Source organism: Vulpes lagopus, chromosome 2, assembly GCF_018345385.1.
Source record: "Vulpes lagopus strain Blue_001 chromosome 2, ASM1834538v1, whole genome shotgun sequence".
In the NCBI taxonomy this organism is placed as follows: Eukaryota; Metazoa; Chordata; class Mammalia; order Carnivora; family Canidae; genus Vulpes; species Vulpes lagopus.
Window position 1 is genome coordinate 71,671,660 of NC_054825.1, and position 27,541 is coordinate 71,699,200.

General features: G+C 40.4%; 2 protein-coding genes across 6 annotated transcripts; one reads left to right on the forward strand and one right to left on the reverse strand.

Annotated features, from left to right (window-relative positions):
* Positions 1–1,240: 1,240 nt before the first annotated feature.
* On the reverse strand, positions 1,241–25,047 carry ADAL (adenosine deaminase like). Of its 5 annotated transcripts, none has more exons than XM_041745185.1 (11): positions 24,912–25,047; positions 20,577–20,839; positions 20,199–20,329; positions 19,631–19,691; positions 15,008–15,095; positions 12,728–12,809; positions 8,730–8,856; positions 7,371–7,451; positions 4,215–4,353; positions 2,383–2,483; positions 1,241–1,599 (listed from the first exon to the last, which is right to left on the reverse strand). In XM_041745185.1, exons 2-11 carry the CDS (start codon positions 20,640–20,642, stop codon positions 1,405–1,407), a joined length of 1,071 nt encoding a protein of 356 aa, XP_041601119.1. In that variant the 5' UTR covers positions 20,643–20,839; positions 24,912–25,047; the 3' UTR covers positions 1,241–1,404. The 5 variants fall into 5 exon arrangements, with proteins under 5 accessions (XP_041601119.1, XP_041601121.1, XP_041601122.1 ...); XM_041745187.1 differs by having other exon boundaries at positions 20,577–20,803; positions 24,912–25,045; XM_041745188.1 differs by lacking the exon at positions 24,912–25,047 and adding an exon at positions 24,571–24,726 and having other exon boundaries at positions 2,378–2,483.
* LCMT2 (leucine carboxyl methyltransferase 2) lies at positions 24,951–27,069 on the forward strand. Its single transcript, XM_041745183.1, has one exon. The coding sequence runs from the start codon at positions 24,951–24,953 to the stop codon at positions 27,012–27,014; it is 2,064 nt and encodes a 687-aa protein (XP_041601117.1). The 3' UTR covers positions 27,015–27,069.
* The last annotated feature ends 472 nt before the right edge of the window (positions 27,070–27,541 follow it).

The following is a 27,541-nucleotide window of genomic DNA, read 5'->3' on the forward strand; positions in this document are numbered from 1 at the left end:
CCGCCAGGTGCCCCACGTTCTTCCTTTTATTGCTTGCTATGGTCATTGCTACAGAACTTAATAACATTGATATGTTTTCTCTATGTTGTTGCCATTTCTCTTTTACTATAATCAGAGTATGGAGGCTGAGTCTTATCAACTCTGTAGAGGGCTATTTTTATGGTGACCAGGTAGGGAAAGGGAAAGGGAAGCTGAGACAGGAGCCATCAATTCTTCATTATTCAATTCAAAAATCTAAAATGAAAACTTTACTCCTATATACTCAACTATCCAGTAAGATGCATATCAAAGTTTTGACATTTAAAATGGTATATAGGGATCCCTGGGTGGCGCAGCGGTTTGGCGCCTGCCTTTGGCCCAGGGCGCGATCCTGGAGACCCGGGATCGAATCCCACATCAGGCTCCCAGTGCATGGAGCCTGCTTCTCCCTCTGCCTGTGTCTCTGCCTCTCTCTCTCTCTCTCTCTCTGTGACTATCATAAATAAATAAAAATTTAAAAAAAAAATAAAAAAAATAAAATGGTATATATTCTCTGATATGGTGCTTAAAGTGACATATTATATGGAGATAATTTAGTTAGGAGCTTAAATTACTCCTACATCCACCATGACACTCTTTCAGATACAAACTTTGGAACAATTGGAAGATTAAAGGCAAGAAAGAGAAACCTAAAGTACCTTAGACCTCAAGAAGCATCTGGTTGGTTAGATCCGTTATGGTCAAAATAACAGAAGGGTAACATAGGAACATTTTTAAAAAACTACCACCTTGATTCCAGGGGGATTAATCATGAGAGGAAGCAAAGCCAGATATTAGAAGCCAGCTCTATCTGTCACTAGGGTCATCCAAAGTAGATTAACCCTGACTACTGGGTATTCACAAAAATCCCTGGTATGCAGTATTGCCTGGAGTCAACAGTTTTGGGGAATACTGGAGTGAAGGGAGTTTGAGTAAAGCAAGCAAAACAAAATACAGAACGCTGTTGTCACAAGCTACAAGGCTTAAAGGTTTTGGTGGCAATCTGTTTTCCCTTCTCCCCATCTTTAGACTAGTTACTCCAAAACTCTTCTTGATGAGAAACTCCTTTGATTTTCCTGAAGTTTTATGATTACTAATGGAAAGGGATTAGTTAAGTCAAATCTCCGGTGGAATGGGGAGTTCAGTTAGGAGCCAGCCCCTTCAACTCCCCTTTTAGGAAGCAGCATGGAAGTAAGCACAGTAAGACCTCGGAGCCTGCCAGTCAATTTAAAATATTTACTGAGCACCAGCCACGAGTAAAGTGCTGGTGAGGGTGCCCATGGTACCTGGCTGGTGTGCTTCAAAGGTAGACAGTTAACTAAGTGAGATACAGTGGAAAGATCTTGGTTGCAACACATACTCAAAAGTAGTTCATGTCATTGCAGCTTAAAAATACAACACTCTGGGTTTTAGATGATTCCACTTCCTCCTCAGTTCAGACCTGGTGCTGTCAGAAGCAAAGATGTAGTTGATGGATTCATAAGACAGATCCCACACCTGAGTCTGGGTCAAGTTAAATGTTTCAGCTGCCAGTTGGTACTCTTGAGAAAGGTGTGTTGCAAAAACACCCTTATCATCGGTCTGCACAAAAAAAAAAAAAAAAAAAAAAAAAAAAAAAAAAAAAAAAATTTAATGAACAAGGAAACGACTTTTTAAAAAACAGTAACTTATGTTTAGAATCTATTTTCCTATTTACCATGCTTCTTTTAAGAGTCTAAACAGGCCCATAAATGCATCCATGCATATCTATAACTAAATAGGCCTCTTTATCCTTTTTAAAACAAAACCCAGAAAATCCAGAGCAGTGGCTTTCAGCCATGGCTGCCTATTAAAATCACTAGGAAGCTTTTATTTTTTTTATTTTTTATTTTTATTTTTTATTTATTTATGATAGTCACAGAGAGAGAGAGAGAGAGAGAGAGAGAGGCGGAGACACAGGCGGAGGGAGAAGCAGGCTCCATGCACTGGGAGCCTGATGTGGGATTCGACCCCGGGTCTCCAGGATCGCGCCCTGGGCCAAAGGCAGGCGCCAAACCGCTGCGCCACCCAGGGACTAGGAAGCTTTTAAAATGTATCTGTCTACAGGACTCACACCAGATCAAATAAAACAGGATCTTAAGGATGGGTACTGGGCTCAGTATTTTTTTATATTCCTCTGGGTACTGCCCAGGACCTTTATCCATATCACCAAATCTGAGTCACTCTGGCCCTCTGAAGCCTCTCATGCCCTGATCCTCTCTCACTCCTCTACTTGGGCAGCACCCTGAGAAATGCAAGACAATTAGCTAGTAGTGAATGTCTGACTTTATGCAACAGTGGACTGAAAAAGCAAAATACTTCATATAAGTGATGTGTACACCTTACACAGATCACAGAAGGATGGGCAATGCTGTACCAAAATCCGAAATGATGCTGGTCATAAGATCGAACTGTCTGACTTTTGATGTTTGAGGTCAAACAGAGTTCTAGATGAAAGGAGGAAAAAGTCTCTTATTAAAAGCAGATTAATAGACTCGTTCAAAAAAAAAAATAGACTCGTTCATCAGTGTTCACCAAGTAGATACATGAGAAATTTTTCCAAGGTTTGCTAATTTCACACACCTTATGTGTGAAAATTTGTAGTTCAATTTGTACAGGAAGTATGTGCTACGACTTTTGGCAGCAACTACACCAGGTAGGAAATTAATATACCCTTCCCACTGTGTACTTTTCCCTTTCTTTTACCAAAATGGAGAGGAAAGAGGAATGTCATAAGCCACTCACCATGGAGAAAGCAGGGAAGAATTATGAAGGAAGTTTTGAAGGATTGCTGCACTTTTTTTTTTCTTTTTTTAATTTAAATTCAATTTGACAACATATAGTATAACATCCAGTGCTCATCCCATGAGGTGCCCTCCTTAATGCCTGTCACCCAGTGGATTACTGCACTTCTTCCTGGTCTTATAGTGGAGGCTAAACAAAATGGTAGCACTGCTTGAGGGCTACAGTATTATAAAAAGCCAAGAGCAGAAATGGACTTAAAGAAAACCCTTAAAAACACCTTTACTCAGATAACCATCTATTTATGGTCTGCTCCAAGTAAGTTCATCTCAAGAATGACTTCTATTATTAACAAATTCCTGCCTTGACACATTATACTTGGCTCCCCAGCCAGAGCAGAAATAACTTCACTGACTTGATTGATGGCGTTTGCTCACTATGATAAGGCAGGCTCAACACAGGGTCACTCTGTCCAAGGGATGGCAGCCTGTCCCCTCACACTGCTGGGCACAGAGCTGCGCCACCACACTAAGATCACTATGCAAGTGGCTTCCATTTTCTCAACTTCTGGGGGTGTTAAAAATGTCCTTAGTAAAAAGAAAAAAAAATCTCATTATGAATTGCTGAAAACTCTGTAATTAAAAAACACATACCCACACACATTTTTTGAAAATTCATAAAACTAAACTCAGCAAATTGATCATTCAGTAAAATGGTTTTCAGTCAACTGCTTTTTTCCCTCCACATAAGTAAGGCCTTCCCTGACCATCCAACTGAAAGCGATTATCTCATCACTATTATATCAAACTGTTTAATTTTCTTTAAAGAGCTTAACACTGACATTTTCCTGTGTAACTGTTTACTGTCTCTCTTACCTAGGCAGAATATAAATTCCTTGAGAAAGAAACCTTGCCTGTTTTGTTTACTGCTCTACTCCCAGTAATTTGAACAGTGTGACTGGCATAGCTACTCCATAAATATGTGTTGTTAATTAAAAGCAGCTCCAGAGATATACATGTAGACACATAAGTGGTAATAGTCAACATACATTTAAAAATATGCCTTGGAATCTTCCATAATTCTTAATTTTTAAATAAATGTCACACATTTTTATAATACATATTAATTTGGTTAGTCATTTTAAAATACTAGATGACCCTTATTCCTTCAATATAATAGTTATTGAGTTCTAAGAACTGGGGAATGTAGCAGTGAACAAGACAGACAAGGGCCCTGCTTTCATGGGTTTATATTCTAATGGAAGCTAAAACTTCCTGTTACTTAAATAAGGCTCAGGAAGCACATGTACCATGCCACTTTTAATTTCTACATGACATATATTTAGAACAGTACTTCTCTGCATACATGTTGCAACCAGGTGACTGGGGACCAATGTACAGAGTGTTATCAGGAGGACCTGAAGCCCTAAGCCTTACCCAATGGTATCCGATGTTGCCTCACAAAGTCTACCAGCTCAAGGGATCCTTCCTCAGAGGAGCTGAGAAATGTCCCATGCCCAATTCTGTCAGGAAGCAGATCCAGAAGTACTTGTGTTTCTTTTTTTTGGTTTGGAATCTCAAAAAAAGGAGAGAGGGTGATCAATAACCTCTTTTAGCAGTTCTTAAAAGGTACTATTTTTCTGTAACTAGCTACTTTGTTCCTCACAAAGAAGATAATGCAGACATTCTGGAAAGCTGAACTACCTATACTTTCCCAGCTCTCTTCTTGGCCTTTATTTTCCCATTCATTTCCCAATATTCTTCTAGATTCATTTCGATGATAATAATTAGAGTTAACAATAGTAATAATAATGATAAACACTTTTAAACCTGCTTTGTGCCTTTTAAGGAGGAGACATAAATTCTCCTTTAAACCTCACAAGAATCTTGTAAAGTACTAAGATGAAGAAATTAAAGTTCAGAAAAAGTAACAAGATCAACTCAGAAATGAAATGAGAAAGACCTTTCAGTTTTTATTTTTTTCCTCCTTCATTACACTTCTCTACACTGAGATTTTTTTCAAATATACCTAACTTTTGTAGTTAAAACATAAAGTTGTGTTTTTTTTTTTTTTTTGTTTTTGTTTTGTTTTTTTTTTTAAGTTGCCTAAGGTCATGGAGCTCTGACTCCAGGGCCTAGATTCTCTGTGTAGTATGCTCATGTTTTATTTTTTACTTATTTTTTTTAAGGATTTTATTTATTTATATGACAGAGAACATGAGTACAAGTGTGAGTGGGGGTAGTGGAGCACAGGGGGAAGGAAAGAATTCAAGCAGGCTTGGAGCAGAACCCACATGGGGGGATCCCTGGGTGGCGCAGCGGTTTGGCGCCTGCCTTTGGCCCAGGGCGCGATCCTGGAGACCCGGGATCGAATCCCACATCGGGCTCCCGGTGCATGGAGCCTGCTTCTCCCTCTGCCTGTGTCTCTGCCTCTCTCTCTATCTCTCTGTGACTATCATAAATAAATAAAAATTTAAAAAAAAAAAATTAAAAAAAAAAAAAAAAAAGAACCCACATGGGGCTTGATCTCATGACCCTGCAATCATGACTTGAGTGGAAATCAAGTCAGATGCTTAACCAATTGAGCCACCCAAGCACCCCACTCATGTTTTATTTTGACACAGCTAGCTATATACTAATATACAACTACCATGAACAGGTCTAGCTGTACTCTATCTACTAGACAGCCTATAAGACAAAGGACCATAACACGTTGAAATGAAATATTTTACATCCAATGGATCAAACAAGAAAAGCAACAGAATAAAGAACATTTTAAATTTTTCTAAAGAAACAAATAGACAAAGAAAAAAGAAAAAGAAAAGTGGGGATGCCTGGGTGGCTTAGTGGTTGAACGTCTGCCTTTGGCTCAGGGTGTGATCCTGGGGTCTGGGATCAAGTCCCACATTGGGCTCCTTGCAGGGAGCCTGCTTCTCCCTCTGCCTGTGTCTCTGGCTCTCTCTCTCTCTCTCTCTCTCTCTCTCTCTCTCTGTATCTCTCATGAATAAAGTCTTTAAAAAAAAAAAAAAAGAAAGAAAAGCAACAGAAAGTAAGGTAAAGAGAAGGTTATGGTGCACAAAAACTACAGATAACTGGTCACAGTAACACATGCTGGCTGTTTCATTTTATTGACCAACGGCTTCAATCAGACATCAGTTAGGTTAACTAGAGGATGTCCTGTGACAGATCTTTTTGATCAGAGTGTGGAAACACAGACTCTAGATTTAACTTCTGCCACCAGATTATTGACTCTTTGCTTATAGACATGAAAAACATCAATATTGACAGGAAGCTCCAATTTTTTCCTTAATCTTTAAATCATGATGCTAATCAACCCTTATATATTACTGCATCTAATACTCATAAATAACACTGTGAGGTAAGTAGCTTAAGTATTATTTCCTGTACTTGAGACATTAAACTCCAAACTCATCAAGCTGTACACATTAATCATGTACAGGTTTTTGTATGAAGAAGAAAGAAAAAGAAAAGAAAAGAAAAGAAAGAAAAGAAAAGAAAAGAAAAGAAAAGAAAAGAAAAGAAAAGAAAGAAGGAAGGAAGGAAGGAAGGAAAGAAAGAAAGAAAGAAAGAAAGAAAGAAAGAAAGAAAGAAAAGAGAAAAGAAAGAAAGAAAGGAAGAAAGAAAGGAAAGAAAGAAAGAAAGAAAGAAAGAAAGAAAGAAAAAGAAAGAAGAAAAGAAAAGAAAAAGAAAAGAAAAGAAAAGAAAAGAAAAAGAAAAGAAAAGAAAAAAGAAAAATGAAACAAATTGGTAGAAGTACTGTGGTATAAAGTAAATCCATTTGTAAAATGGGGGAAAGTGCAGTTGACTCCCTTGTTTGACTCACAGGGATGTGCTTAAGAAAGTGACTGTTCTCCAGCCATTATCTGTACATTATGTCACTGTGCTCATGTTGCCAAGGAGCTGGGGCCCAATGACGGGCACTTGATCTTCTGATGAGCCTTATAAAATAATGATGAGCTACTTCCTTTCTTGCCAGTGCATGTGATACATTCAGGTCCCTTATGAGGACAAGTGAGATGAACTGGTGCTTTTCTTAGTGTCAGCTTGCCAATGACAAGACTGATGATGAAAACTTATGCATTTTCTTCAGTAAGATGTCAATAGCTGTTTTAATGACACAGCTTTAGCATGAGTCAATAGCTACCCTCAGGAATGACAAAAACAAAAACAGTAACATAAGGCACTAATGCAAGTCATACTTCTGTCATTATCATTTACATTTATTTTTTTAAGATTAATTTATTTATTCATGAGAGACACAGAAAGAGAGGCAGAGACATAGGGAGAGGGAGAGGCAGGCTCCCTGCAGGAGCTCAATGTGGGACTCAACCCCAGGACCTCAGATCACACCCTGAGCTGAAGGCAGACACTAAACCACTAAGCCACTGAGGCATTCCTTTTTTTTTTTTTTAGGCATTCCCATTATACCCATTATAATTTACATTTAAAAAATATTTATACTTTCCTCCTCTTCTACTTTATTTTAATCTCCACGATTACTTTTAGCCATTTACAAATGATTATTATTTTCATTGTAATCTATCCTCAGCCTAATTTTACGATATTATTTACCTCTGAAAGATGCAATGCCAACTTGAGGCCTGCTTTTTTAGCTTCTAGAAGAGGTTCCAAGAAGTCTTTTGCCTGTCCTACCTTGAAGATAAAAGTTAAAATGAAGATGCATGCGAATTCTAGGCAAACTGAAGAATTATGTACTGTGTCAATAAACAAAGGAATAAAATAATAGCAAGAAAAAAAGCAGATTGATTCATTTTAAAATTTCATTTATAAAGCACCTGCAATGTGTTAGACGCTTTAGGGAATACTAAGCTGGCAAAAACACAATCCCTGACCTCAAGAATATTAAATCACATAAAGTCATGTATCAGTGAACCTGAAATCAATCAGCCACACTAGATATAGAGGTTGCCAAATTTTATTTTTGCAAGAAAATCTAGATTATCTAGTGCTAAGGAGAACTTGCTTGATTCAGGAACTTGTATGATTACAGCAAAGAAAGCTTCTACCAAATGGATGAATGAAACAAGAGCAAAATAGTCCTGGTTTAGACAAAGACATAAAAACCCATTTTGTGGGACTCTCTAAAATCCAGTGATTTTCAACCATGGTCAATTCTGCATACCTCACCAGGGGACATTTGGCAGTATCTAGAAACATTTTTGGTTGTTACAACTAGGAGGGTGCTACTAGTATCTAGTGGGTAGAGAAGACAGGGATGCTACTAAACATCCTGCAATAGATAGGACATCCTCCCAGGACAAAGAATTATTTGGCCCACAATGTCAACAGTGCCACAAGTTTGACAGTGAGACACTGTCCTTGAATCTGACATTCAAGAAGCTCTAGGCCAGCCTTTCTCAATTGGAGGTTCTATGAGATAATTAAGGCCAAGCCATAATTAAATATTAAACATGAATCCTATGTAATGAATTAATTTATCTCCTCTCATGCAAATATTACTTTTTTCTTTTTTTAGAGTGCTTAATTCTTTCACGGAACCCTGGCTGAGAATAGCTGCTACAGACATTCTGGGCCACCCAGGGCAGGATGGGTCTTTTTAATTTTTAAAAGTTTATTAGAGAGAGAGAGAGAGAGAGAGAGAGAGAGAGAGAGAGTGAGCGGGGGTGAGTGGCGGGAAGCAGATGCCCCTTTGACCAGGGAGCCTAACATGGGGCTCTATCCCAGAGCCCTGAGATCATGACAGAGTGAAGGGAGATGCTTAACGGACTGAGCCACCCAGGTGCCTCTATGCTTTTTTTTAAAAAAAAAGATTTTAGTTATAAATAGATCTTCATCCACACAGAGAGTCTGCTGGACCTCTGGAGAATCCAGGATGCCCCAAGCTCATCCTTACCCAACAAACTGATTCTACCTTTCATAATTAAAATGTATTTAGGAAAAACAGCTTACAGTAGGGTCTCCACTGAGGTCAAGGCCAAGAACTGTATTGTCAGTAGAGAGGAAGAACTCTTCAGCAAGTTTAACAGTCTCCTTGGCTACTGAAGGGCCACCTCTTCTGTCAATTGCTATCAAATACCTTTAAAATAAGAAAAATAGAGTTGAAAACAAATATAGCCCAGATGAAAAAATATGGCCAGAGAGGTATGGCAGTCTGCATGTAAAAGTTCCTTAGTAAAAATACAGCCTGAGTGATAGGACAGCTTACTTTGCCAGAGGGCATGACACATAAATTCCTAAATAGCACCAAACATCTAGTTAGTATTCAAATTCTTAAATGTTTCACATTTTTTTCTTGTATTTGTTGTTCAGTTTATTTGATTCAGAGTTCAACTAAGGTCCATGCATTGTGTTGGTCAATGCATCCCAAGTCTCTTAATCTAGCACTCCCTCCATGCCCTATCTTTCCTCTTCTCTGCAACCCTCCACTGTTCTTGAACTCATTTATTGAAGAAACCAGGTCCTTTGTTCTAAAAAGTTTCTCACAATATTCATTTTTCTGAGTGAATTCTTGTTGTTAATCTGTTTCTCCCTTGATATCTATAAACTGAAAATTGGATCTGGTCTAGAGGCTTGATCAGATTCGATTTTTTAGCAAGAGTATAACCTAAGTGGTGGTGTGTTCTTTCATCAGGAGGCTAAGATCCATTATTTAATCAAGTGTTAAAAAATTGGTAATATTTTTTTTTTTTTTTAACACATATCCAATAGCTGATACAAAGTCATTCTTCAGGTTAGCTGGAATTCTACAAGGCATCTAATACCCAGATGCCTGGGTATTTTTTTTTCAGATAAAATATTATAGGTTTATTTAAAACTTAATCCTCACCTTGAGTATGCAAAATACAAACTCCACAAAATGTTCATTTTTTACTTTGTAGTTTACAAATATACAAAATAGAAGTTTGCTTAAATTTATATTACATATTTATTAAGGCAAGGAACTATATAGAAAAAAAATTTGTTCTGCTTAAGGCATACTTGGGAATAAACCATTGTACAAATTATTGCACATCTGAAACCACAGTGCATAACAGACTGCATAAAAAATGTTAAAGAAGTAAACCATGCGTATTTACCTAACTTAGGTCATAAATGTAGATCGGAAGACAAAAATTAACTCCTGTTAATATTGCATATTTTTCATCTAGCATTTACTAATTTTAAAAAAATTTTAAAAGAAGATTTTTATTTATTTATTCATGAGAGACACAGAGAGATAGGCAGAGACATAGGCAGAGGGAGAAGCAGGCTCCCTGTGGGGAACCTGATGTGGGACTCAATCCCGTGTCCCAGGATTAACCTGAGCTGAAGGCAGATGTTCAACCACAGAGCCACCCAGGCATCCCAGCATTTATTAACTTATTTTTTTTACACACACACAAAATTCTTCCAGCATTTATTTATTTACAAATTTTGGAACAACTATATATAAATGCAGTCTTTTTTAACTTAACAATTTCTCCTGCCATTAAATAATGTTAGAAAACAACATAAATCATCGGAACATAACATAATGTAACTGTCCTCTGATTGCTAAATGTTTTAGGATGTTTTCCACTTTTTGTTATAAATAACACTACAGGGGCTCCTGGGTGGCTCAGTCAGTTAAGCATCTGCCTTGATCCCAGGGTCCTGGGAATGGCTCAGTATCTGGGCTCCCTGTTCAGCAGGGAGTCTACTTCTCTCTCTGTACCCCCGCCCCCACCCATCTCTCTCTCATGTTCTCTCAAATAAATAAATAACACTACAATAAAGAATACTACACAAAATCAACTTATTTCCTTAGGATACATCTACATCTCTAGAAATGGGAGTACTGGGTCAGAGGGAAACATCTTTATACATCTTAATACATACTGCTTTTTATTCTTATTTTTTAAAAAAGATTTTATTTATTCATTGGAGACAGAGGGCTACACAGAGAGAGAGAGAAAAAAGAGAGAGCAAGAGCAGGGGGAGAGAAAGAGGGAGGAGAAGCAAACTCCCCATTGAGCTGGGAGCCTGACACAAGGCTGGGTCCCAGGACCTGGAGATCACAACCTGAGCCAAAGGCAGACACTTAGCCATCTGAGCCATCCAGGTGCCCCACATACTGCTGTTTAAAGAAATTTTTATTTAGGGGCACCTGGATGCCTCAGTCAGATAAGCACCTGCTGTTACTTCAGGTCATGATCCAGAGTCCAGGGATCAAACCCTGCATCGGGCTCCCTGCTCAGTGGGAAGTCTGCTTCTTCCTCCCCGCTCTGCTTCTGCTCTCTCTCTGCATGCTCTCTTGCTTGCTCACTCTGTCTCAAATAGATAAATAAGGGATCCCTGGGTGGCGCAGCGGTTTGGCGCCTGCCTTTGGCCCAGGGCGCGATCCTGGAGACCCGGGATCGAATCCCACGTCGGGCTCCCGTTGTATGGAGCCTGCTTCTCCCTCTGCCTATGTCTCTGCCTCTCTCTCTCTCTCTCTCTCTGTGTGACTATCATAAAAAAAAAAAAAAAATAGATAAATAAAATATTAAAAAAAAAAAGAGGTTTTTAAAATATGCTTACTAGCAATGTGTAAGTTCACAAATAGTGGTTATTACCCTTTTTTGGGGGGGGGCTACTGAAATGGCATTGTAATATTTCTTTTTAAAATTATCTGATTATGGGTGCCTGGGTGGCTGTCAGTTGAGTGTCCAACTCTTGATTTCAATTCAGGTCATGATCTGAGAGTTGTGAGATCAAGCCCCACGTCAGGCTCCATGCTTAGCAGGCAGTCTGCTTGAGATTCTCTCATTCCTTCTCCTTTTGCCTCTCCCCCACCCCTGCACGCGCACACACACACACACACCCTCCCTCAAATAAACAAATCTTAAAAAAAAAATAATCTGATTAGTGAGATTAAATAGTTCCCTGTACACTTACTGGTCATCTGTAAGTGTTCTTTTCTGAATTCTCTAGTCTTTTGCCTGCTTTTTTTTTTTTTTTTTTTTGAGAGGAATATGAGTGTTAGTCTAGCTAAGCTTAATATGGAGAGATTTTATAGCCAGAAACTTCACAAGTAACTTTCTTCCTTCAAGGACTTACTGAGTCCTGATTATATATCACTTCTAAGTACTGGGGGGGGGGGGGGGGTGTGCGGGTAGTGGAAAACAAAAGATAAGGTTCCTGGCCTCATGAATTTTTACTCGAGTGGGTATGTACACACAAATAAAACAAGATAGTTTCTGACCTTGTTAAGAAGAGTGCCACAAAGGAAATAAAAGGATTACTAGAGGATTTAGTGGGATGGGGGGCACTTTAGATAAGGTGGTCAAGGAAGGCCCCTCTGAGGAAGTGAAAGGCAAATTGAGAACTCAATAATGAAAAGCTTGGGATGCCTGGGTGACTCAACGGTTGAGCATCTATCTGACTGGCTCAGGGCATGATCCCAGAGTCCCTGCACGGAGCCTGCTTCTCCCTCTGCCTATGTCTCTGCCTCTCTCTCTCTGTCTCTCATGAATAAATAAATAAATCTTAAAGAAATAATAATGAAAAGTTAGCCATGCAAGGATATGGTGGAAGTGTGTTCAAGGCAAAAGTAACAGGAAGTACAAAGGTGCTGAGGTGGGACACTCTTGGCCTGTTTGAGGAAGAAAGAGCAAACCAGTGTATAACAATGACAAGTGGTCTACATAAAGCTGTTGAAGTCAGAGAGGCAGCCAGATTACATGGGGCCTTGTAGGCCACAATAAGAAGTCTGAATTTTGGCTGAAGAGCAATGGGAAGCTGTGCTTCTCTAGAGCAACAGTACTCAGAATTTTATTGCCACATGGTAAATTTAGAATTGCATTCTCAACTATAAGCAACAGAGTTCTTCACTCTGTTTTTCTAAGATAAGAATCAGTTATTGTTTGACTTATAAAAATCTATTTTACTTATGATCAAAATAATAACATTTTCACATTCTACTTTTTCTAAGGTACAATGCTTCTTACCTAACATCAATGTCTATGTTTTCTTGTTTGGACTGTTTTATACCCTCAAGTACAGATTCCACATAAGTCTTTTTAGTCATTCCTGGAAAGGACATAAAGAAAATATTTATAAAGAGATCATCAGTTATTTCATCCTTCAACATTAGCATCCCTCTATGAACAATTACATTTTTATTTTATGCTGTGACAAGAGCATAATCAAAGATAAGTTAAAACCTGGCCCTATGGGTACATTCTCATAAATGCTAATCGTGCTTTTGAAAAATTTTTTAAATGAAGTACTAGAAAGCAGAAAAAAAAGAAAATATAAGCCCACTTAAAAATTATTATTAGATTCAACAGACATAAAACTACTGTTATGGCTGGCTCAGCCGGTAGAACATGTGACTCTTGATCTCAAGGCCATGAGTTCAAGCCCTATGTTCAGTGTGGAGCCTACTAAAGAAAAAAAAAAAAAAGCCTAAAAAAACCAACGAACAAGAAAACTATTCTCACAAACTGCTCTAAAAATCTGAAATGGGGATCCCTGGGTGGCGCAGCGGTTTGGCGCCTGCCTTTGGCCTAGGGCGTGATCCTGGAGACCCGGAATCGAATCCCACATCAGGCTCCCGGTGCATGGAGCCTGCTTCTCCCTCTGCCTATGTCTCTGCCTCTCTCTCTCTCTGTGACTATCATAAATAAAAAAAATTTAAAAAAAAATCTGAAATGTTCGCTCTGATAAAACAAGCCTTTTTCTAAGGCCTGTCCTTAAAAAAACAAAGACAAAAGCAAATCATTTTTCCCTATTAGCAGAATGTTTTCCTGCTGGTCCAGAAAAGAAATCCCTTCTTGGGTTCCTGCCTCTTCAGTACTGGTCAGGCTCAGTGTTTCCTGTCCAAGGGTACTAGAGCAATTCTTCCAATTTTAGGTGCACAAGTCGTCTTCTTCTGGGGAGCTCTGAAAGAGCACTTTCCAGAGCAACCTCCTCTAAAACACTCTTATCCCCCAATCATAAAATGCTTACTTTAGGTGGAAAAATCTCTAATAACACAGAAAATTATAAAGAAAAAAATGAGTAACCTATAATCCCACCACTCAGAGATAACCACTGTCTTTTTCTAAGTATACACATATATTTTTTTGAATAGATGAGGTGCTACTAGGTATATATATGTATCCTGTTCAGTCATTTAACACTGTATTCTGAGTGTTATCCCCAAGTCTATAGTGTCTTTGCAAATATTTTTAATGGTTGCCGAATATTCCATTAACCGCCCCCCCCCCTTTTTTTGTTAAGATTTATTTATTCACGAGAGAGACAGAGAGGCAGAGGGAGAAGCAGGCTCCATGCAGGGAGCCCGATAGGGGACTCAATCCCTGGTCTCCAGGATCAGGCCCAGGCCAAAGGCAGCTAAACCACAAGGCCACTGAGGCTGCCTTCCATTAACCCTTATTTAACCATTCCCCTATAGTTGCATATCAGGTTAGCATCCCTCTTTGAATCTCCATTCAAAGAGCAAACGAGCTCTAGTAGGTGGCAAGTTTCTTCTCTCCTTCTTTTCACTATCCTCACCACAACTTGGAACTGATCCTGCAATTTAAAAATGCATGGTAAGAATCTTCTGTTTATCCCATTTCAACACTTAACTCTATGTAGTTTTAAAAATTTTATCCCCTGAATGACTGGGCTGCACATGTCAGGGTTCACAATGAACCAGCAGGGCCTCTTCAGGTCACAGACAAAGGACAAAGAGGGACTGGCACTACAAAATATCTCTTGATGCTGTCCTTATGAAAAGAGGGTCCCAGGAAATTTCTTCAGATCATATCTACATCCACTTATCCCCCTCCAGAGAGGTTTTGCCACCTTGCTGGTTGCTCCTGACCTAAGACACTATCACTCTCTGAGAAGTGACTGAAAAACTTTCATTTCTGTGATTTTCATAAAACATGATTCAGCATCTATTTGGTGGAACTGTCTCACATGTGCTCTTGATGCAAGAAGTAGCCTCCAATTAAGATAATGTAACTATAAGAAGCAAGGATCCTTTTCTCAGAGTGAGAAAAACAAACCAGAACCAACAAAATTTTTGAAGGGCTTTTAATTCCCTTAAACAGATAATCTCTGACCTGATTTTTAAACTTAGTAACTCACTCACTCATAATGTACATCAAAAGATTTGGACTGTTGAGTCTGTAATACTGTAAAAGTAAGTGCTTCATATTCTCAACTTATAAACACATGAATCATCAAAGCATAGAAGAAAAAGGTATATTTGCTGAGAAGTAATTAAATCCTACCTGTAGCATTTTCTCTTCTGGGTGTGCTCCTTAGTTCCAGGTACTTGACACCATCATCTGCAAATTCTTTAATGACATCTTTTGTGACCTGATAAATAAGGCAATGGACACAATATTGATAATGTTGGTGTTAAGGTCCCAATGAAAGTGCCAAATGCTACATTTGCAAAATATTTTGCAATGCTATTTTGCTTCATTTGCAAAATATATTGCAAGTCCCTCACATGGCTAAGATGGCCTGCTTTGTCATATCCCTGTTGCAGACTGTGACGGGACTATAACACTTCCAAGAACTCCCATCACAACCCTCATTCTCACATTAAGTCCAAATCTGCACATCACATGTACTTTTTATTTCTATTTTCTCCTTTTAGCCATTTCTCCATTTCCTAGTATTCATAACAGCAGCTGATAAAACAGAGAAATGAGGCAAAACTAAAATTACTTATGAGTGTGTAGTACTAGGAAAGTACATATGGAAGCATGTAGCTAAAACAATTAGGCATTACTGATGAACCATTTAAAGTCATGGCTTAAGGTTCTTATTCAAGTTATTTACAAATGAAAGTTGTACTTTTCAAGAGTTTCTTCAGGCAGGGTGAAATTTTCCCCAGAAGTGCTAAGAAAAAATTTCTCTTTGGCAAAGGAAATGGGTGATAAATATGAGTAAAATGGTATCCAATTTAGTACAAATTTTAAAAATCCAAAAATAACTAAATGACTAGGGTCAATGGTATTAAAAGGATGAAAGCATGTTTTCCTTCTCTGCCATCCATCCTAAAAAAAAAAAAAAAAAAAGAATGAAAGAAAAAGAAAATCAAATCTAGAAGAAAAAAGGGCCAGGTTGGTAATGCTGTGACAACCAGCCCTAGTTAGTCCCTGTAGTTGGTATCCTAATCTTAATCTGTTTTGACTACATGTACATGGGCATGCAAGCGCAGTGTCCTGGTAAAAGAACAAGGGTTGGCTGATTGTGTAGGCAGTGGCTAACAAGGCAGCACTACTTTGGTGGATTCATTGTAATCCAAGGTCTGGGCTTCATCTGGAGTGTGTGTGTGTATGTGTGCACGTGCATGTGTACATTTAACTAAAGCCAAAAAGGAATTTATTATAATTATACTAAGTTAAAATTCACCAGGAGTTCTGGAAAATCAGCCTCAGAGACTACACAGCTCAGGTCAACACAAAAGCATTCAAAATCATGTGACACTCTTGGACCAAGCAAGACACTATTGCTTCCTCCACTATAGAACAAGACCCTGCAGCTTCTGTACCATCATCATAGGCACCTGAGCCCATGGCACTGCAAACTCCATGTTGCTGCCAATGCTACCACCAGAGTGTAGGCCTCATCTACGCAGGCCAAGGAACTGTAGTTGCCAGCTCATATGTGGCTAATACAGAAGCCTATTTGTTATGTATGCAGTGACAATGAGGGTGAAATGAAGGTATGAAATGGCAGTCCTTAGTGACTTATAAGACCACAGCTACTATTCAAGGTACCCTTTTTCTTGGTTTCTTGAGCTACCAGTGAAACCAAACAGAACAACAGAAGCCGCTGGCAAGTATGGAATGAGAGCAGTGGGACGATTTATGTAGGCCATGGTGAGGCCTGTGGTATCATTCCTACTCATGTCCAAACACTTCTTGGGGTTCCCAATCATGTCTGCCAGATTAGGCCTTTCTGCTCCATGCAGCAAGTGGTACTAAGGACAACTGTTATTTGAGTTCCTTCTTCAGACAGAGTACATCCACAATTAGTTAAGTTTCTGCTTACTCAAAGGATGGTAAGACTGCATCTCTTGAACGAGAAAGAACATGGGCTCTGGAATCAGAGTCCAAAGATCATCAATTCTGCCACTTACTCTCCCTGTAAGTGACCCGAACAAGTTACATGTAATCAATTTAAGCCTCGGGAATTTTTTTTCATCTGCAAAAAGGGAAAAATAAAAATACCCACCTCAGAAAGTAGTCTTGGATGTCTGTCTGGCAAATGCAATAGTTAATATTATTATTTCAGGCACATTCCAATCCTTTCTCTTTGAGATTACATCCAGGTCATCTTGACTAAACTCTTAAGTGATCCCATACACTTGGTCTCACATTTACGAACAATCTCTTGGCTTACTCCCACACAAGGTTCACTTATTATATGTAAATACTATTAACTCCATTCTCAATGTCATTCTTCTGAACCACCTAAAGTTGCTCATTTGGGACGCCTGGTTGGCTCAGTTGGTTAAGTGTCTGCCTTTGGCTCAGGTCATGATCCCAAGGTCCTGAGATCGAACCCCACATCTGGCTCCCTGCTCAGTAGGGAATCTGCTTCTCCCTCTTCCTCTGCCTGCTGCTCCTCCTGATTCTACTCTCTCTTTCTAATAAATAAAATCTTAAAAAAAAAAAAAAGCTTTAAAGTTGCTCATTTTAGTACCACTAAGTCAAATCACAGAATCATAATTCCACCATTTTATTTAAAGATTTTATTTATTTGAGAGAGACTGCTTCTTGGCCTTTTGGCTAAGATCAAGTGTATTTATCTGAGAGAGCATGCATGAGTGCAAAAGCGCATATAATCGTGCTTGAGTTGTGGGAGGGACAGAGGGAGAGAATCCCCAAGCAGACTCCCCAATAAGCCAAAGTGGGGGGGGGCGCTCCATTTCATGACCTTGAGATCTTACCCTGAGCTGACCACCCAGGGGCCCTTCCTTATCTCATTTTTTAAAAATTATTTTTTATTTAAATTCAACTAATTAACATATATTATTGGTTTCAGAGGTAGAGGTCAGTGATTCATCAGTCTTATATAATACCCAGTGCTCATTTACATCACATGCCCTCCTTAATGTCCATCACTCCCCTCTCCCTCAGTGACCCTCAGTTTGTTTCCTATGATTAGAATTATGGTTTGTCTCCCACTGATTTCATCTTGCCTTACCCTCATTTTAATAAAGCTTTTTACCAACTTTGAAAGGAATGAAATAATGAGCATGACATTACTCTAGCTCTAGATAAACTCTCAGAATCCAAGATTTCATCAGTTTTACTCTGTTATAATTAACAACAGAAAGTGAGACATTCCTAGCAGCATTCAATATCTATTGAGTGGCTAATTAGACAATCCTTTTTTGAGTTCCTATAAATCCCTGTGTGTGTCTCTAACACACAGCTTACCTCATTATGTTGGATTTATGTGCTTATGTATCTGTTTCTCTAATCTAACTATACATTCCTCAGGGGGCACTCTCTTTAACACAGTGCCTAGAACATTATGGGCACTTGGGCAACTTTTGTTGAACTAAACTTTCTTTTTTTTTTTTTTAAAGAGGAAATTTATTTTATTTTTTTATTCATTTATGACAGTCACAGAGAGAGAGGCAGAGACACAGGCAGAGGGAGAAGCAGGCTCCATGCACCAGAAGCCCGACGTGGGATTTGATTCCGGGTCTCCAGGATCACGCCCTGGGCCAAAGGCAGACGCCAAGCCACTGCGCCACCCAGGGATCCCTGTTGAACTAAACTTTCAAAGTCAACTCTCCTCTAAAAGGTGATCAATTTACTTAATATTTATCATGAGGATCAGTCTCAGCCAGGAAGGAAAATTTCTTTCCTGACCAGTCAAGAGTTAATTCTCAAGGTCATACCTCTTACTCTGCATTTTTTTCTTTTTCTTTTGTTTTTATTGGTGTTCAATTTGCCAACATATAGAATAACACCCAGTGCTCATCCCATCAAGTGTCTCCCTCAGTGTGCATTTTTTTTTCTAATGATTATGAAAACTGATAGGATTCTGTTTTTCTCCAGTTACAAAGAGTACATTTTAGAATGCCACCCTAGTCAGACAATGATACAGAAGCCAGTCATCCTTATCAGAGTCTAGTATTACAGAGTTTCAGATAGGAAGACACAGAGGTGGGAGGCCTGGGTGGCTCAGTCAGTTAAGCATTTGCCTTCAGCTTAGGTCATGATCTGGGAGTCCCAAGATGGACCCCGAGCCCCGCATCGCATTGAGGCATTGAGTCCTGCATGGAACCTATGCTCAGCAAGAAGTCTGCTTTTCCCTCTGCCTCTCCCTCTGCTCATGCTGTCTCCCTCTCACTTTCTCAAATACATAAATAAAATCTTTAAAAAAAAAAGAGAGAGAGAGAGAGATAGAGAACACAATGGTGTCCTCTAATCCTTCATCTCCAGAGGGAAGGACTAGGAATTAACCATTCAATCTCTAATTACTTCCTGAACTTCATTCTTTATACTGTCCACCCAGGCAGTTAAAAGTATCTCAAGTAGTATCTCAAGTAGTACAGATAAAGCCTTATCAAAAAAATGTCCATCTATGGTCAAATATTTCATTTGATATGGTATATATGGAAAACAGGACAAGATTTTATCCTCTATGTAACAGAATATGTTGATCTTGGTTCTTCTCTCAGACCTTTTACAATGAATGTAGTCTCTTGATATTAACTCTTGGCAATGTCCAATAATGGTTTTGAAAACAGTTGCCACAAAAAGGAGAAAATATTTTTCATTAGGCTCTTGATGAAAGCAAAACTTCATGTGAATAACAGAAGGCTATAAATTACTTAATAATTTTTAAACCACTCTAAAAATTGCTTCATTTCTCACCATTAGAATATCTTCAGGGCTAGTAGTAAGCTGATGAATAATCTGAAACATCTGGAAACATCTGCAACAGGAAAAGTTTTAATATATTCTAGTCATCAAAAACTTGTCACTGGAGACAAATCCAACTAAATTGAATGAATATATTTTAGGCTACTACTAATTATATATTTATAAAGAACTACAGAATAGGTTCTTCAAAAATTACACTGATCTGGAAGGATAATCAAATGCCTGAAAAGAAAATGTTACTTTTAAGTGGGAAATACTATTTCCCTTTGCCATATCCCCTACCTCCTGTTGACAGCAGCAAACAGGGAGAAAAATCAATAAGCCTACATTTTCACCTCTAAAGAATATTCTAATATAGAATAACTTTACAAATGTTAATCACTAAAAATACTGTCAATGGTCTAACAGCTGGAAAAAAAATGCTATATGTTAAGTTATACTCTCCATACCAGATGGCTACCCTATCAACTACTAAAATCTGGATTCTTACATAGTATTTACAATCTCAAAACTCTAATAGAGAATAAAAGAAATACGTCCACAACCTTCCCAAACTTACTCTTCTAAAGTTCTTTTCTTTCCCTTATCAATCATAGTCATCTGATCATTGATTTTAAGACCTGGCTTCTTGGCTATCAATTTCTTCATAGTATTGGAACTAATGGATCCATTCAAGTGGGCATGAAGTTCCTAAAACAAGAGAATACAATTAGTAAAAATTTCTCAAATAGCCACTAGATTTATAGCATCATACCAGGCACCTCATGTTTGTAATTTGCACTAGGCAAACTGCCTACTAGATGTAACTATATAACTTTTAAAGTTTACAAAATTTACAAATTCTACCTATAAAATTTACTTTTCTTTGAGGAAACAAACAAACATAGACATCCTTATACTTAGCAACCACTCCAGTATTCTGTGGTTGAATTCTCACCACTTTAGGTAATTCTGAGTAAAAGGCTGTCTTCCATGGCTGTTGGTGTTCTTCTGCTTCCATCATGATTTAGTGGAATAAAAAGGTCTTTCTCCAAATACTGTTATTCTTGTTATGAACAGTGCTTCAGTCAGTAAGTTCTGTGATCTTCAATTTCCTTCAGCTTGTTCTACGTCCACACATTTTGATAAGATAAACTGTAGATGTAGCTCTGAGCTCAGGTTCCCCTATTTAAACAAATGTGAACATTTTCAGATGTTGACCTAAAAACAAAGAAACAGAATTTTGCAGTTTATTCTTCAAAAGGCAAAAGCCAACTGGAGGGTATTATGCTGAGTGAAGTAAGTCAATTGGAGAAGGACAAACATTATATGTTCTCATTCATTTGGGGAATATAAATAATAGTGAAGGGGAATATAAGGGAAGGGAGAAGAAATGTGTGGGAAATATCAGAAAGGGAGACAGAACATAAAGACTCCTAACTCTGGGAAATGAACTAGGGGTGGTGGAAGGGGAGGAGGGTGGGGGTGAATGGGTGACAGGCACTGAGGGGGGCACTTGACGGGATGAGCACTGGGTGTTATTCTGTATGTTGGTAAATTGAACACCAATAAAAAATAAATTTATTATAAAAAAATAAAAATAAAGCTGGAAAAAAATACAATAAAATAAAACTGGCTCAAGTGGTAAATTTTGTATTTTACCACAACACAAAAGGAAAAAAAAAAAAAGGCAAAAGCCCCTTCAATGCTATTAAAGCAAATTAACAACCTAACCTAGAAATAAGAAAAGGCCTCAAACTGGTAAGTTAATTAAAATATGAAATTTAGTAAGGTGTATTCCTTACCTATTAGATATTTTATAAAACTTTTTATTTTTTATTTTTTTTTAAGTTTTATTTATGAGAGAGCAAGAGAGCTCGCATGTGAAGCTGGGGATGGGTAGTGGGATCCAGGCCCTTGGCAGGATCTGGATCCCACAACCCTGGGATCGGGACCTGAGCCAAAGGCAGACGTTTAACCAACTGAATCACCCAGGCACCCCTATAAAACTACTTCTAAAAGTAGAAATTTATAAAGCCTATTTTGGGTAGAAGTTTACATTTTTGAGCTGTTAAAAAAATTTAAATGAAGAGCAGAAGCAGTGGAGTCAGATGGACACATGTTAATCCTTATACCAGTTCTGCCCTTTAGTAGCTGTATGGCCTTAGTTACTAAACTAATGGTTTCAGCTTCCTTATTTGTAAAAATGGGATACAAATGCAGAGTAGCTATGAAGATTAATCAAGTAATTTAAATTCCCCTCTGCTATGCTCCTGTATAATTCAGTGACTACCTTTAAGTTAGCACTTTGTCACATTGTATCTCAGTCACTGTTTTGTTTTTTTTTAAGCTCCATACCTAGCATGGAGCCCAACACAAGGTTTAAATCACAACCCTGAGGTCAACACTTGAGCTGAGAGCAAGAGTCTGATGCTTAACCGACTGAGCCACATAGGCACCCCATCTCAATCATTGATTTACTTGTCTTTCTTCCTCACCAGACTATAATCTTCAGAAGAACAATGACTATGGCTTATTCTACCTCCCTAAGACCTAGGACAGTGCCTAGCACATTGTTGGTGATAAATAAAGCCTAATTTCCCTTCACCTCTTAAGTGGCTTATAAATTAAGATAAAATTCCAAATGAAATTTAGTGATTTCTCAGAATAGCCACCCTAATCCTCTGGGTTCTCACATATTAATGATAATGATGTTGATAAAAACAGTTCTCATTCAGAGCCCACCAGATAAGTGACAAGTGCTTTTACTATTAACTTTGATTCTTGCAATAACTTTGCAAAATAAATACTTCTGCTACAACACAAATCAGTAAATTGATACTGAGAGGGGTTACATAAGTTGCCCTGATATTAAAATGGGCAAAAAGGAAAAAAAGTTTGGGGGCACCTGAGTGGTTCAGTAGGTTGTGTCCAACTTTTGTCTTCAGCTCTAGTCATGATCTCAGGGTCATGGAATTGAGCCTCACATAGGGCTCAGTGCTCAGAGCGATCTGCTAGAGATTCTCTCTCTCCCTCTCCCTCCTCCTCTGCCCCTCCCCTTGCTCATGCTCACTTGCTCTCTCTCAAATAGATAAAATCTTTTTTTTAATTTTTTTTAATTTATTTATGATAGTCATACAGAGAGAGAGAGAGAGAGGCAGAGACACAGGCAGAGGGAGAAGCAGGCTCCATGCACCGGGAGCCCGACGCGGGATTCGATCCTGGGTCTCCAGGATCGCGCCCTGGGCCAAAGGCAGGCGCCAAACCGCTGCGCCACCCAGGGATCCCCTCAAATAGATAAAATCTTAAAAAACAAGTAGTTTTATAGAAAGGCACTTGCAGACATTTCATTTGCAGTCATTTCAGGAAAGACTGAGCATCTTTCCTCTATAGTGTCTGATTTTAATGGATGAAACAAAAGATAAGTCAGGATGTTTGTATTTTTTTGCCCCAGCCAATCAAGAGGTTTCACCAAAGCTTCTAGAAAGGAAGGTGAAATAAACTCTCATCTATGCCTCTAACAGGTAAGAACTACACCTTACTAAATTTCAGATTTTAATTTACTTCTTGTACCCATATTCCTCTTTATTCTTCCCATATTGCCCTGTCTCTCCTTTCATTCTAAGCCAAGCTCCTTGAAGGCATAATTTGGACCGGCTGCCTCCATTTATTTATCTCCCATTCACTGAAATAATGAATTCTGCCCTTACTGCTCCACAGAACTTGCTCTCTGAAATCATTTAGAGCTCTTCAACGCCAAATCTAAAGACATTTTTCAGTTATCAAACCTTTATCCTGACTCAAACCTCTGAGTTCCAGTATCCAAATCCAAACTGGCTGAACTCCTAAACTCTTGCTCTTAATCATTCTGCTAGACTGCTGCAAGATAACCATACTTAGAGTCATCCTGATTTCCTTCTTCACCTTAGGCCCTGCAGTCAGGCACCAAATCCCAATTAATAAATTATAAATTTCCTCAATATCTCTGGAAGCGGTTTCCTACTGTTGATGACTTCCAAACCTCCAACTCAAGAACAATATAATGCTTATTTTAAACCCCCAACAAAGGGATCCCTGGGTGGCGCAGCGGTTTAGCGCCTGCCTTTGGCCCAGGGCGCGATCCTGGAGACCGAATCCCACATCGGGCTCCCCGTGCATGGAGCCTGCTTCTCCCTCTGCCTGTGTGTCTCTGCCTCTCTCTCTCTCTCTCTCTCTGTGACTATTATAAAAAAAAAAAAAAAAAAAAAAAATTAAAGCCCCAATAAGACTCAGACCCTAGGGATCCCTGGGTGGCGCAGCGGTTTAGCGCCTGTTTTTGGCCCAGGGCGTGATCCTGGAGACCCGGGATCGAGTCCCACATCGGGCTCCCGGTGCATGGAGCCTGCTTCTCCCTCTGCCTGTGTCTCTGCCTCTCTCTCTCTCTCTCTCTCTCTCTCTGTGTGTGACTATCATAAATAAATAAAAATTAAAAAAAAAAAAAGACTCAGACCCTATCAGAGGGAATAATTACCCCCCTTCTGTGATCTCTCTCTTCCGTGGATATATTCAACAGTATCCTAGAGTCACAGACTTTTGGAGGTGGAGGGGAATGTCATTTTATAGCTGAAAAATAAAGGTTTTACTTATTGTCAGCTTTGCACAGAGCCGGGAATACAAGAGAATTAATAGTATATATAGGCGGGGAAACATCTACTGGGTGAACCACAACCTCTCTAAGTTTCATTTTGCACCTGGCCTCACTGACTTGTTTTCCGTTAAATGGGACTCTTTTTAAACTGTGCAGGTATTAAATAAATTAGTAATTACTAGTGGTTAGCATCTGAGGAACCACCCCTTCTTCGCCCTGCCCATCAACCAAGGTCAGTGGTTCTAATCCTACTTTGTCCCACCAGAACACTCAGCGCTGACCCTGCCGTCCAAGGAAGTCCGGTTGTCAGTCCCCACACACTCACCCTTAAAGGTGTCCGTCAATAGTTGAGTCAACTAAGAGGACTCAGCTAAATTTTCCCTTCGGACGGAAAGGCTTGTTGCGCTTCCCAGACACAGTCCAGGTGCCCACAATAAGCCGGAGGGGGTCTGTCTTCCCGGAAAACGAAGTCTCAGAAAAATCCCCCCCGCAAATGTCAATCACAATCGAATTTAGCACAAGCCACACCCTCCTCAATCCTGATTGGAGAGGGGCCCACGTCGCGGAAGTGACGCACACACACGCGGAAGGGAAGTCACTGCGGCGGGGTACTTCTTCCCTACCGACGTCCCCGAGGTGCCTACTCCGGCACCAAAGACAGCTCACCACGGAGACGGACCGCCGCTCCTCACGCTCTTCTCGGCCATGGGCCCGCGGGGCCGCGAGCGTCGGTCGGGGGCGGTACAGAGCACGAACGACAGCAGCGCCCTCAGCAAGAGTTCCCTGGCCGCGCACGGGTACGTGCACGACCCCTTTGCCGCGTTGCTGGTTCCGGGGACTGCGCGCCGCGCGCCCCTCATCCACCGCGGCTACTACGTCCGCGCACGCGCCGTGGGGCACTGCGTGCGCGCCTTCCTGGAACGGACGTGCGCGGCCCCCGGCGCTCCTCGCGCCCAGGTCGTATCGCTGGGAGCCGGTTCGGATTCGCTGTATTTTCGCTTGAAAACCGAGGGCCGCCTGACCGGGGCTGCAGTCTGGGAAGTAGATTTTCCGGACGTGGCCCGACGCAAAGCGGAGAGGATTCAAGATACGCCGGAACTGTGCGGGTTGACCGGGCCTTTCCAGAGCAGGGACCCCGCATCCGTGCTGTGCTTTGAGAGCGCGGACTACCGCCTCCTAGGCCTGGACCTGCGGCAGCTCCCGCGATTGGACCAGGCCTTGGCCGCCGCCGGCCTTGATGCGGCTGCACCCACGCTGCTCCTAGCTGAGGCCGTGCTGACCTATCTGGAGCCGAATGATGCCGCGGCCCTCATTGCCTGGGCAGCCCAGCGTTTTCCTGATGCCCTGTTCGTGATCTACGAGCAGATGAGGCCACATGATGCCTTTGGCCACTTCATGCAGCAGCATTTTCGGCAGCTCAGTTCTCCGCTGCATGGTCTGGACCGCTTTCCCGACGTAGAGGCCCAGCAGCACCGCTTCCTTCAGGCGGGCTGGACTGATTGTCGTGCCATGGACATGAATGAATTCTATCGCTGCTTTCTCTCCTCAGAAGAATGCCAGCGCGTGGAAAATCTTGAACCTTTTGATGAGTTTGAGGAGTGGCATCTGAAGTGCGCCCACTATTTCATTCTGGCCGCTTCAACAGGAGACACTCTGTCCCAAACTCTGGTGTTTCCACTCTCAGAGGTGTTTCCTCGAGTAGATCCTGCTTCTCCATCAGGAGTCTTCCCTGCTAGAATAGTCACTAGTGACAGCCAGGGCCGAAACCTTAAGAGATATGGGCATGCCTCTGTCCTTTTGAGCCCAAGCATTATTCTTAGCACAGGAGGATTTGGAGAGCAAGAGGGGCGGCATTGCCGAGTGAGCAAGTTTCACTTGCTCTCGAGATTTTGTGACTTTGAATGGAAAGGCAACCAAATATGCAGTTGTGGGACCGGAGCCCTGTGGGATGGACGCCTTTATCACACCATGACAAGACTTTCAGATACTCAGATTTTGGTTCTGGGAGGGAGACTGTCCCCAGTAACTCCAGCCTTGGGAATTCTACAACTTGGTGTTTGTAAGAGTGAGGACAACAGCACTGAGGGCCTAAGTGTAACAGTAAAAAAGGCTGGCCCAGAAGATTCCACGTTGTCATGTTGGCGGCATTCAACAACAGAAGTGTCCTATGAAAATCAGAAATATTTGTTTGTGTATGGGGGTCGAAGTGTGGTGGAACCTGTACTAAGTGACTGGCATTTCCTACATATGGGGACAATGGCTTGGGTCAGTATCCCAGTGGAGGGAGAGGCACCTGAAGGTCGGCATTCACACAGTGCCTGCAGCTGGCAAGGGGGAGCCGTTATTGCTGGAGGTCTGGGTGTTTCTGAGGAGCCACTGAGCTCTGTACTCTTTCTAAAACCAAGCTCTTGTGGATTCCTCTGGGAATCAATAGTCATCCAGCCTCCCATTACTCCAAGGTACTCCCACACAGCTCATGTGCTCAATGGGAAGCTTCTACTGGTTGGAGGAGTCTGGATTCATTCCTCCTCAGTTCCTGGAGTGACTGTAATTGATTTAACTACAGGATTGAGCTCTGAGTATCAGATTGACACAACATGTGTGCCATGGCCGTTAATGTTACACAATCATACCAGCATCCTCCTTCCTGAAGAGCAACAGCTCCTGCTCCTTGGAGGTGGTGGGAACTGCTTTTCCTTTGGCACCTACTTCAACCCCCATATAGTGACATTAGACCTTTCTTCCTTAAGTGCTGGAGAGTCGGACTGAGCTTTTGATATATTTAGGACACACTAACAGACATTAAAGGTTTCCACAAATAGGATTTGATTGTGGACATTACCACTCCTTCCTTCCCCTTTTTCTTCTCATTAGCACTGCTATCCACTGCAGAAAGTGAAAAAAGTTGTTAAAACATAATAGAGAGATGGTACAAAAGTAAAACATAAGTAGGCCTATCTGAAGAGAATACAGTCCTAGAGTAGGAATTGGGGGTGGGGTGGGGGTGGTGGTGGTTTGGATTCCTTTGTGTCTAGTTTATTGGTTTTCCTCATCTAAGTTTATTCATTTATTTAGAATGACCCTTAGCCTAAGGCAAGTGAAAAATTTCCCGTCAGGCTTTGTGATTTGAGATGTTACTTTGAAAAAGTTTAACACAGATCCTTGGTAAGAATACAAGGTCAATACGCAAGGCAGCCCCAGTGGCACAGCGGTTTAGCGCCACCTGCAGCCTGGAGTGTGATCCTGGAGATCTGGGATGAGTCCCACATCAGGCTCCCTGCATGGAGCCTGCTTTT

Bases quoted from the DNA above. Each gene is read 5' to 3' on its own strand.
- LCMT2 (XM_041745183.1), top strand. From the start codon at position 24,951: ATGGGCCCGCGGGGCCGCGAGCGTCGGTCGGGGGCGGTACAGAGCACG.
- ADAL (XM_041745185.1), bottom strand. From the start codon at position 20,642: ATGATGGAAGCAGAAGAACACCAACAGCCATGGAAGACAGCCTTTTAC. The intron at 19,692-20,198 runs GTAAGTTTGGGA...TTCCTGTTGCAG, and splicing joins AAGAAAAGAACTTTAGAAGA to ATGTTTCCAGATGTTTCAGA. The intron at 12,810-15,007 runs GTAGGATTTAAT...TGTCCTTTCCAG, and splicing joins CAGAAGAGAAAATGCTACAG to GAATGACTAAAAAGACTTAT.